General features: G+C 51.4%; 1 protein-coding gene across 1 annotated transcript; it reads right to left on the bottom strand.

Annotated features, from left to right (window-relative positions):
- Positions 1-6,162: 6,162 nt before the first annotated feature.
- Dnajb1 (DnaJ heat shock protein family (Hsp40) member B1) lies at positions 6,163-9,961 on the bottom strand. The gene is made up of 3 exons (XM_048444529.3): positions 9,673-9,961; positions 7,660-8,243; positions 6,163-7,468 (listed from the first exon to the last, which is right to left on the bottom strand). The coding sequence occupies exons 1-3, from the start codon at positions 9,881-9,883 to the stop codon at positions 7,238-7,240; spliced, it is 1,026 nt and encodes a 341-aa protein (XP_048300486.2). The 5' UTR covers positions 9,884-9,961; the 3' UTR covers positions 6,163-7,237.
- Positions 9,962-11,296: the final 1,335 nt, after the last annotated feature.

Here is an 11,296-nt window from a genome sequence, read left to right as displayed (position 1 = left end):
GTCTTGCTGCTGTCTCAACAAATGAGTTCTCAGCTACGGCTTCATCCTCATGTTCCTGCCTGCTGCCATGCTCCCCACCTGTTGAACCTTAACCCTTTGGAACCATAAGCCCCAAGTAAACTTGTTCTTCTGTAAGTTGCCTTGGTGACAGCGTCTCATCACAGCAGGAGAACAGTGAGTACAAGCTCTCTAGCCTAGTCATTGTTGTCTACAGACTTATTTCATGTGTATGAACGTCTTGCCTGCATGTATGTATATATGTGTACTCCATGCACACCTGGTGCCTGTGGAAGCCAGAAGAGGGCTTTGGATCCCCTGAAACTGGAGTTAATAGTTTTGAGTCACCATGTGGGTGCCGGGAATCAAACTCAGGTCCCTCCAGAAGCAACTGCTCTTAACTGCTGACCAATCTCTCCACGAAGCATGGAATTGCCATGTAGCCCAGGCGGGTCCAGAACTGGCAATTCTCCTGCTTCAGCCTCAGAAGTGTGGGCCTCAGGCCTGCTTGCCACACCGGGAAGCCTGCCAATTAGGAAAGCAGATGATACTCACTGTTCTGCACTCTGCTTTCTGATGACTTCTTCCCAGGACCTGAAGTTAACGCTGCAATAAAAACGACACCCATTCAGACAGGCAGGGTGGCTCAGTGGGTGAAGGCGCTTTTGGCCAAGCCTGAAGCCCCGAGACCTACATGGTGGGAAAGCGAGTACTGGTTCCCAGAATTTGTCCTCTGACCCTCGCGTGTGTATGGTGCCATGTGTCCCTGTAGCCCCTGCCACAAGCAGAGAAAACCTAAAACAATTCCTAACCCTAAACCCTAGCGATCAATCTCCTCACGGGACAAATGTAAGGTTGTCCTGTAGCCCACCAGGACTGTGACATTCACCTGCACTCTGCAAGCATCGCTCTGCTGTGCCCCGCCCGCCTCCCGTCCCAGGGCCTTTGCACAACTGCTCCCCCTGCCTGGGTGCTCTTTTCTGCATCCTGTTCCTCTGCACATCTCTGGTCTTTGCTTAAATGCCACCTTCTTGGCAAGGGACATGCTGTTATTTAAAAATGTCCCAACACCTCCCACCCACGGCTCCGCCAGCACCGGCTCTGTTGACAGCCGGCACATGGGATGCTCTATCCGCGTGTTCTTCTGCTCATCCGCTCCCCCCTGACCATCGGCCCCACAAGGGTTGAGAACATGCCTGTATGTATTGCAGTGCTGGGAGTGGAGCCTAGGGTCCCATGGCTGCTAGGATGGGGTTGTTTCCCTTCCCTCCTCCCTTCCTTCCTCCTTTTCTTCGATGGGTATGGAGCCCAGAGCTTCCTAGGTGATGGCAGACACTATCGAGTCAGGGCCCAGCCCAAAGATAGACACTTAAACTTTTTTTCTCTTAAAGACATTTATCTTTTTATCTGCTTGTTGTGCATGTTATGTGCATGCATAGCATTCTAGGGGAGGCCAGGGGACAACTTGAGGGATTGGCTCCTCTCTACCAGTTGGTTCTGGGTGTCAAACTCATGTCGACTTTTACAGGGCTGAACCGTCGCACCAGCCCAAAGGCAGACGTTCCTGGCAGTTTTATTCATGCCTGTTCCCAGCAGCAAGCTCAGGACTTCTCCATAAACACTAAGTGGATGAATGCTCGTTATATGACTGTCACACAGCGAGTCTTTAGCAGTAGTGAGAACAGAAAACGGCCTTCTTAGGAAATATCTCCTTTCTCCTCTCACAGCCATGCTGGGGATCATAGCATGACCTCTCGTGTGCTAAGCACAGGGCTCTCATTGACCTTCAACTTGACCGAGGAGTTGCCGTGTGTTTTGTTTGACCTTGGAACAGGGCCCCAGACCTAATATAACTGACTCAAAGATGGAAGTACCTTTCAGGCCATGGAACCCAGCATGTAGGCAGCATTTCTTGCGAAAATGAGAACAGAGACCTGGTGTAGGAGGTCCTTCTGTATTTGTGTTGCTTTCATTGGTTATTAAAGAAACTGCCTTGGCCTAGTTGATAGGGCGGATCTCAGGCAGGTGGGGAAGACAGAACAGAATTCTGGGAAGAAGGGCAAAGAGGCAGACGTCATGAATTTCCTGCCTGAGACGGATGTAGGTTAGGCTCTTGCTGGTAAGCCAGTCATGTGGTGATGCACAGATTTAATAGAAATAGGTTAATCAAGATGTGAGAGTTAGCCAATAAGAGGCTAGAGCAATAATTTAATTAATAGAATTTCTGTGTGGTTATTTCAGGGGTTAAGCTAGCCAGGTGGCGGGATGTGGCCCACACCTGCCACTACAATCCATCAGATCCATAGTTCTGGGAAAGCCCCTGAATGCACTACACTGACCTTGCTTTCTGGCTTTTATTGTTCTGCTCCTGGCTAACTGCTCTTGTTAATTGAGATGTGTCAACTTAAGATGTGGTTTTTGTGCTTAAAAGCCCACCCTGAGAAAGGCTCAGGGTTGCCACAGGGACCCAAACACCCAGTAGCAGCCAGACGGCTAATAAAGACTTTCTATGGCCTTGAACCTGTGTCTGAGGAGTTTTCTCTGGTGGATACCTCACAAGATGATCTCATTATGTAGCTAAGGGTGCCCTTGAATTCATGTCTTTTGTGCCTCTCAACACTGGGGATTGGAATTCTGAGAGTTTTTTCTGTGGCATGTATGTGGTATGAGTGTTTGGACTTGTGGGTGCATGTCCAGGCCCCAAGTTGATATTGTTTTCTCCACTACTCTCCACCAGGGGCTCTGACTGAACCCGCAGCTCCTCGTTTTAGCTAGCATAGCAGCCAGTTTACCCTAGGTAAACTGCTGGGATTAGAGGTGACCTGCCATGGCCCCCAAACTTTGTGAGAGTTGGGGATCAGAACTCAAGCCCCTTACTGACTGAGCCAACCACCCAGCCCCAGAGTTCAGCTTATTACTTAAAATTGTTTTATTATTTTCTCTCATGTGTAAGGGTGTAAGATGAGTCTTCTTTAACAAGGGCCTAGGAATTACCATCTTTTTATCTCTTCCACCTTATGAACCTTTACGCCCCGGGGATTTGAAGGCCTGAAGCAATGGCTTCTGTCCCCCTTCCTCCTTCATTTCCTGTCAGCAAGTCTTTTCAGACTAGCCAATAGGATAAAGTGTGAGGTTAGACCCCAACCAATGGGGGAAAAGACGCAGTCATGCGAGGTTGGACCCCAACCAATGAGGGAAAGACATAGTCATGAGAGGTTGGAATAAGACCAAACGCACTTCCTGTCTCTTTGGAGCTGACCCTCTTGGTCAACAATAGTCCATCTTGGCCAGCTGTTGGAGTGGTGGTTTCTTTGAGGCCCCGAACTTTCACACATTGGCTGTGTTATTTGCCTGTATGGGTAGGCACCATGGGCATGCCCGGTGCCCACTGAGGCTGTCATCGGATCCACCAGGCCTGTAACTAAGACTTACACCAGTTGTGAGCTACCACATGGGTGCTGAGAATCACACCTGAGTCCTCCGGAAGAGCAGTCAGTGCTCTTAACCACTGAGCCATCTCTCCAGTGTTCCCTTGCCTTTTGGAAAGAGCGTTTCCCTCTATAGCTCTGCTGGCCTGGATATGCAGACAAGGCTGGCCCCTACCTCCAGAGTGCTGGGACTCAGGGATTTGTTATTATACCTGGACATTTCTTCTATTTTTCAAAGATTACTGAGAGAATCAGAGAGGTGGAGCCATTTACCCAACAACACACAGTAACAGAGTGCTGGAGCTGGGGTGCCCAGCCTTGGTACCTGTTTTCTGCTGCTGTCCGATGGCGGCCAGAGGTGGCAAGGCCTACTTTAGTTGTGCCATCTGCTTCGGTAGACCTCCACCGAGGTCAGCAATACACCTGTGTTTGATTCCTGGGACTTGGCAACAGCATTGACCCAGGACAGACTTGTCTGCCTTTGGAAAGGTGTGTGGGTGGAACGGACAGACAATACTGTTGTGTCAGTACCTGTCTGGTGTGTGCGCCATTTACGTACCTGGGAACCCTTACAAACCTAAAGACAGCTACGTGTTTTTATACATTTGCAGTACAGGGAATGGAACTCAGGTCCTTGTGCACGCTGGGCAAGCACTCTATTGCTAAGCCACACGCTCAATGCTTTTTTTTTTCGTATGGGGGCCGAGTGTCTTACTATGTAGCTCTGGCTGTCCTGGAACTCACTATGTAGGCTGTCGGCCTCAAACCCAGAGCTCCTCCTGGCTCTGCCAAGTTCTGGGATCAAAGGTGTGTGCCACCATGCCCAAGCCCTTTTACTTTTAAAGATTTTCAATTATGAGCGCGTCGTCTGTGTGGGTTTGCATGTGAGCACAGGTGCCCCCCGAGGTCGGAGAGAACCTTGGAAACCCTGCAAGCCACCTGACCTGGGTGCCGGAAACCAAACTTGGGTTTTCTATAGATTTATGACTCGACCACCGAGACATCTTTCCAGCCTGACTTGCCTTTTTTTTTTTTTTTTTTTTTTTTTTTTTGAGAAAGGGTCTCCACACCCAGTTCTTTTTTACTTTTTTGAGACAGGGTCTAGGTTTCTTAGGATGGTTTTGAGCAGTAGTTTATTGGTTAGGTGTAAGACATCATACTCAGGAAGAGGTCCTATTATTATACCCATTTCACAGCTGGAACATTGGTATAATGAGGTTAGTTTCCTTCTCCAACATCATATAGCTTGGTATTTAGACCTGGAAGCAAGAGTTCAGCAACAGCCGTCCATTAACGGGATTTACAACCCTTCCGCCCCAGTTGAGCTAATGGGTATTCGGAGTGAAGCAGCTCTACTGCTTCGCTGTGCCACACGAAAGGGGAAAGCAAAGCCTAAAGAGCTAGCAGCGTTCTGTGTAGCACCTCAGGCCCGAGAATACCTCTGGTGGTGGATGAGCTTCATTCCCGGAGCCCTTTCCAGTTTCAGTGTGCTAATGGCAGCCAAGAAGTGAAACCGAAAACTTAGAAGTTGCACTTACATAAATATAGGCAGTCTCATGAGTTTTTAAGATTTATTTCCGTGTAAGAGCGCTTTGCCTGCATGTATTATGTGTATCCTGTGCATGTTTAATGCCTGCAGCCAGAAGAGGGTGTCAGATACCCTGGAACTGCAGTTCTAAGTGGAGGCAACTACCATGTGGGCGCTGGAACTGACCAAGCAGCCTACACAAGAGCAAGTCTGTTAACTACTGAGCCCTCAGGCACGCTCTTGAAGGCACAAAAAACGGGTTTCTATTTCTTTGGTGCCTTGTAGTAAGAGGAAGGGAACCTCAGGCTCAGGGCAGGCCCTGCTCTCCTCTCAGAGCATGTAAAGGGGTCTGGGGTACAAGGCTATAACCCAGGGCCTCACTCACACATACCAGTACTTTGTGCTGCTGACCCATGTGTCCTGGCCCCTAATAACAATATGCTCCCTAAAGAATCTCCCACTCCCCAGGTTGCTGGCCATGCTTTGTGGGTTTGTAAAACAGTATGTCTGGGGACACTTCCCTACCAAGGACAAGCTGCAGAAGCTCACCACACAAAGGTCGCCCCCAGGTGTCACTCTTGGTGGACAGTCTGCAGCCACAGGTGTGTAGTAGCTGAGCACCTGGTGAGTACCAGGCTATTGGTACTCACAATAAAGATATTCTGGGATTCTCTCTGGTTGTTCTGACTTGGGCTAACCTGTCTTGGTGGTGAGGGAAAGCCACTCCTATGTGAATTTGCATAGGCTGGACCAATACTCTATCAGGCCCTATTTGCCTTATAATCAACAGCTCTCTAAAGCAATTTAAGTTCCTAGCATATACACAGAAAGTTAGGGTAGGAAGTGCATTTTTTTTCTCACTTTTCCACAGGGCAGAACAGACCCTGGGCCAGCTCTAAGCAGCTAGCCTAGTCTCCTAGCTCTGGTCTAGCCAGGTCTACCTAGTTGTCAGTGGGGATTCGGGTACAAGGTACTTTAACCCTTAGCCCTGGTGGTTGGTTACTAGGTTCTCAGATGTGGTCAGGAGCCTTGCAAGGCAGAAAAGGTGCTCGGGGCAGGCCTGCCCTACCCCAGCCTTCACCACAGTGATGCTGGGGTTCAGAACGGGGCAGGAAGGGAAACAGCTTTCTTTAGAGGATAAGGAAGCACTCTCACCATGCCGCCCTCCCCCCAGCAAAGCCCTCAAACAGAGTCGAAGGACTGCTCCCCTGAGGTTTAGCATCAGTCTTTAATGCTGTCACACTGCATAATGACAAGTCACACACTTTGGTCTCATGTTCATAGTGGCAACTTACAATGAGTCAAATGTCAGAGCACCGGGCTAGCTTCAAAGAACAGACACCTTCACTCCCAAGGTCTATTCCATCACAGCCCTGGACAGCAGTAGTTGACAGGGACTGCTTTCATCCGAGTGCACACCAGCTTTGAATGGAATTATAAAAACATATTTACAGACGTTCCACAGTGCTCCTTTCATCAGAAGCAAAGACCCTTTTATATAAAGGGATTATATTTAGGGCTGTGCAAAATTCAAAAGGAATGTATCCTTTTGAGAGTTCAGAGTCCATTACACACACACACAAAAAAATCACCTGGGTCTCTGAAGTTCCAGGTATGGCCAAGGACTACCTTTGGGCTGACAAACACCATGACCATAAGCCAACCAGCCGACTTCAACAGAGCCAGAAGTCCAGGGAATTTTCAGGTTGTCCAAGTCTCAAACCTGGAGGGAGGTGGCAGTGAGACTTGCCCACCTGAGGCTGGCCCTGTGGTCCTGTAACCAGGTATTGCTTGTGATGCTGGCCTGGCAGTCCTACTGAATTGGTCTCAATGTGAGATGGCCAAGACAAGACAGGATTCTTCTGGGGAGAAACAAGGCTGGGGACAAATACAGAAGAAAACAAGAACCTCTCACACAGTGGAGACTGACTAATGCACAGGGTCTGGCACCCGAGATGGTGGGCCACTGCCACATGACAGCCAGAAACTAAAGGACAGCAGAGGGGTGAGTCCAGTTGCAGGCCTGCCTCACACCCTCGGGCAGGAGCTAGGGTGCAGAGGGTGGCTCTATTCCAGGAGGGCTGCTGTTCCCACCGCCTGCCTATCGCTCAAAAAATCACTGTAGTCTAGTGCGCGACTTTGAAAGATTGTAATATATTCTGTGGAAAACATTCGGCAGAGCAGAAGCCCTCCCTGGGCCCTCCCGCAGTATGCAACCAGTGAACGGTCTGGAAATCTGCAGTTCTGGAAAAGTCCCTGCTCAGTCCTTGGGGAATGCAGGTGGCTAGATGGGAAGAATCTGCTCCAGGACGGTTCTGGATGTCAGGGGAATCCTTTCGGGGAAGATGACTTCAAATTCGATAACAAGGTCCCCACGTTTTTCAGGTGTTTTGGGGAGAGGCAGGCCTTCTCCAGGAACTTTCCGCCGCATACCAGGCCTGATGACATCTTTGAATACAACAGGGATGGTCCTGCCGTCCAGAGTGGGAACGTTCACAGTGCAACCACAGAGAGCCTAGGGACGCAAAAGGACCGTGTCAAATGGGAGCTGGCTTAGGACGCTTGACCCCTCTAGGCCACCAGACCTATGCAGTTGAGCCCCCACTCCACATCTACCCATGCTGTTGGCACAGAAGAGCCTCAGCCAGCCTCCCCACTGCTCCCACAGCAGTCACCTCTCACGATTCCTCCCACCTGGTACCTTACCTCCCGAAGGCTAATCCTGGCTGGATAGATGACATCAGAACCATCTCTCTTGAAGATATTGTGTGGCTTGTCCTTTAAAACAAAGACGATGTCAGCTGGAATGTTGTTGGAGGTCTGGTCCCCTTCCTTGGGAAATGTGATTTTGGTCCCTTCTTTCCAGCCCCTCTTCACTTCGATGGTCAGGATCTTATCCTCATTTCGAATGCTCTTTCCATCAGGGTTCAGTCGCTTGTGGGAGATTTTCATTTTCTTGGTACAGCCGCTGTAGATCTCTTCAAGGGAGACCCGGAGGTCGTGGGTGACTGGGGGATCTTGCTTCTTTCGGGAGGGCTCTTGGGCAGGACGGGAACGTCCAAAGTTCACATTGGTGAAGCCACCCATACCCATGGGAAAGGCAGAGAACGGGTCATCGATGTCCATGCCTTCCTCCCCGTTGCGCTGCCCTCCGAAAAAGGTATCAAATGGGTTTCTGCCACCAAAGAACTCAGCAAACATGGCATGAGGGTCTCCATGGAATGTGTAGCTGAAAGAGGTACCATTAGCACCACCACTGTTACCAACACTGGGGCCACCACCCTTTAGGCCTGGAAAACAAAAAAATCACAAGTCAGAGTTACTATAGAAGAGTCAAAGCCTTTGGTTTCCATTTCCAGTACGGCAATAAATCAACACATTCATAAAACATAAAACCCTTAAAATAGTCGGGCAGTGGTGGCACACGCCTTTAATGCCAGCACTTGGGAGGCAGAGGCAGGTTGGTCTCTCAATGCCAGCTTGGGCTACAGAGCAATTTCCACAGCTCCTGGGAAACAAACAAACCCACCAAAACAAACCCTTAAAATAAAAAGCTTGGCATGGTGCCGAATGCCTGGACCCCACCTAGCACTCTGACAACAGAAGCTGGTTGGTCTCTGCAAGTTCCAGACCAGGCAGGGCTCCAACATGAGACGCTGGAGATGGCTCAGAAATTAAGAGCACTTGCTCCCCTGGCACAGGAACCATGTTCGGTTACCAACTCCCACATGGCAGCAGACAACCGAGTAACTCCAGTTCCAGGATTCAACACCCTATTCTCTCGAAGCATGTGCATACATATATGCAGACACTCATATATACAGAAGTAAAAATAAATTAGAAATACATAAAAGCCCGAACAGTGAGATCTTGTGACTGTGATGCTACAGTGCTTGAACTTGTTGAGTAGTCCAGGTTAGCCTTAGGCAATCCTTCTGACTCAGACGTTCCAGAGCTAGGAATGTCACTTATATCCTGTTCTTTTGGAAAAACAGTAGTTCATACTGTGGCTCAGATATGCGGCTAATTCACAACAATGCTTCAGTCTCCAAAGTAGGGGTGTAAGCTCCCGCACCAGGCTCAACAAGTTTTGCTTTTATTTAAATATATATCTATATATCTATAGCCCCGGTAACCGTAGTGGAAGGGGAAATATATATTTTAAAGCTTGTTCTAGTTAGGTAAAAACCAATGTCAAGTCTTTAACTGCTAATGGCAGCAGGAGGAGGAAACACATCACTCCCTTTTACTTCGTGACAGTTCGGCAGTAAGGCCTCCAGTTGTCGGTGCCACCACGTCTACCTGACTGCCCCATCCTCCCAGCCACGCTGTAACACCTACAGAGAAGTTCCTACGCACTGCAACCGGAAAAGGCTCAACTCTGGGTTAAGCACTGAGCTTGCGGGCTAGCGGGGCGAGGGAAACAAAACACCCGGGCAATTTTCAGATTCTCATACCCTGGCGATCGCGACCGCCGCCCTTCGTCTGCAGCGTTCCGGCCCTGTGCGGGCGGCCGGCCGGGAGGGGCTGCGGCAGACGTGCTAGAAGCTTCTGTACGAGCGGCGCGCCCAAAGCTCCTCCTCCCGGCTGAGGCCGCCGATCAGAGGGCGGAGGCGGTACGGCCGCCGGATCCCCGGGCCGAGGCCTCAGAGAGGACCCGGTGCCTCGGTTTCCCCGCCTGTCAAACGGCGGGTCACCCCCGGCCGCGCGCACGCGTACCTTCCTCTCCGTAGCGGTCGAAAATCTCGCGCTTGCGCGGGTCGCTGAGCACATCGTAGGCCTCGGCTATCTCCTTGAACTTCTCCTCGGCGCCGGGCTCCTTGTTCTTGTCGGGGTGGTAGCGCAGCGCCTGGCGGCGGTAGGCTCGCTTGATCTCGTCGTCGGACGCGCCGCGGGCCAAGCCCAGCGTCTGGTAATAGTCCTTGCCCATGGCCACCGCCGCCCAGCTGTCGCCGCCTCCGGCTCCGCAGCTGCCCCGTCCCGGACTCTATATACCCGTCCGGCGGAAGCTTCCAGATCCCGCCAGCCCTCCAGAACCTTCCGCCCCTCCCGGCGCGCCGCGCCACTCCGGCCAATCGCTGCTGCCCGCTCCGTGACGTCGCACATCCGGGGTGGGACCCGGCTGCCAACGGCCTTCCGCGAGGGGCCACGCCCCTCCCCGCTCTACCCTGGTCAACGCCTCCCCGGGGCGCGCGCGCCCGCACCTGAGGTCCCGCCTCCACGGTGGAGACAGCCAATCGCGGCCCGCTCTCACTGCGTACCAGTGACGACACGAGGGAAGGGACGGGACTACAGAGGCCGGAGCGGGCGGCCGCACCCTAGCTCTAGGTGCCGAGCAGGGCGGTCCTGCCCGGTGACTTGTTGCTGCCTGACCCGAACCTCCAAGCACGCACCCCGCCCTCTTCTGCCGCTGGCTCCGTCCAGGCCGTTACTGTTAAGCAAGGTGAGGCTGGTCTGGCGAGGGATCGCCCCAGTCCGGCTGTCACTCAGACTTTTCTTCCTGCTGATTCCTCCTGGGATTGTCTGGGTTCTTGGCGGTCGTGGTAAATGTCACTTCCCTTGCTGTCTGCGTTTACCACCAAGCAGAGATTGGATCTTGCTGTGTGGGTTTGCATCTCTTTCAAGATCCACTAGGTGCTTTCTATTTCCAGGTGTTTGACGTGGGTGCTTTTTCGCCGTGGGGGAACAGAGTGCCCCTGTTGCTTGAATCTTTAGGTTTCCTGAGAGTGGGATGATGGTGGTCAAGGAAACAGCCGAGTTCGGAAAGGGAAAGAGCTTCTGAAACTGCCAGGCTTAGAGAAGCTGGAGTAGTCGGTGGTTGTTCCTGCAGGCAGAGGAGCTTGGAAGTCAGAGCATGAAAGCCTGACTTTTTTGTAGTCAGAGAGTAGGCCTCATTTTAGATCCCAACACTTCCTAACTGTGTGACCTTGGGCTGGTAAAGTAACCATTCTGGCCTCAGTTGTGCTCATCTGTAAAATGGGAATGGCTGCTGTGTACGGGAAGCTGACGTTATTTGGCATCAGTGGAAGTCCTCAAGATAGACCAAGGACAAAGGAATGGCTAATATTTAGTGGACGACGCTGACACCTCCTCTCTGGCACCCGGCAGCAGAAGAGGCTCTGCTGATCCTTACCTTGTGCAGCCTGAGACCCCTGAGAAAGATGACCCTAACCTTCCCTTGATGGTTGATCAGGGTGTGTGTGTTCCGGTTTTCCTCGCCGCACTGATTCCAAGAGAACTGAAAAGGACTCTATCTAAAACACAGTTGAGCCCCCGACGCCAAGAGACTGGGGACTAGGGAACCCACTAGCTCAGCAGAGGGTGTCCAGAACCAGTCACTTGG

Source organism: Myodes glareolus, chromosome 22 (assembly GCF_982192425.1).
Source record: "Myodes glareolus chromosome 22, mMyoGla1.1, whole genome shotgun sequence".
Lineage (NCBI taxonomy): Eukaryota > Metazoa > Chordata > Mammalia > Rodentia > Cricetidae > Myodes > Myodes glareolus.
The sequence above is the reverse complement of the archived record's forward strand: the minus strand, read 5'-3'. Positions and strand labels throughout refer to the sequence as shown.

Coding starts and splice junctions, on each gene's coding strand:
- Dnajb1 (XM_048444529.3), bottom strand. CDS start 9,883: ATGGGCAAGGACTATTACCAGACGCTGGGCTTGGCCCGCGGCGCGTCC. Junction 8,244..9,672: donor CGACCGCTACGGAGAGGAAG/GTACGCGTGCGC, acceptor TTTGTTTTCCAG/GCCTAAAGGGTGGTGGCCCC. Junction 7,469..7,659: donor CCAGGATTAGCCTTCGGGAG/GTAAGGTACCAG, acceptor TTGCGTCCCTAG/GCTCTCTGTGGTTGCACTGT.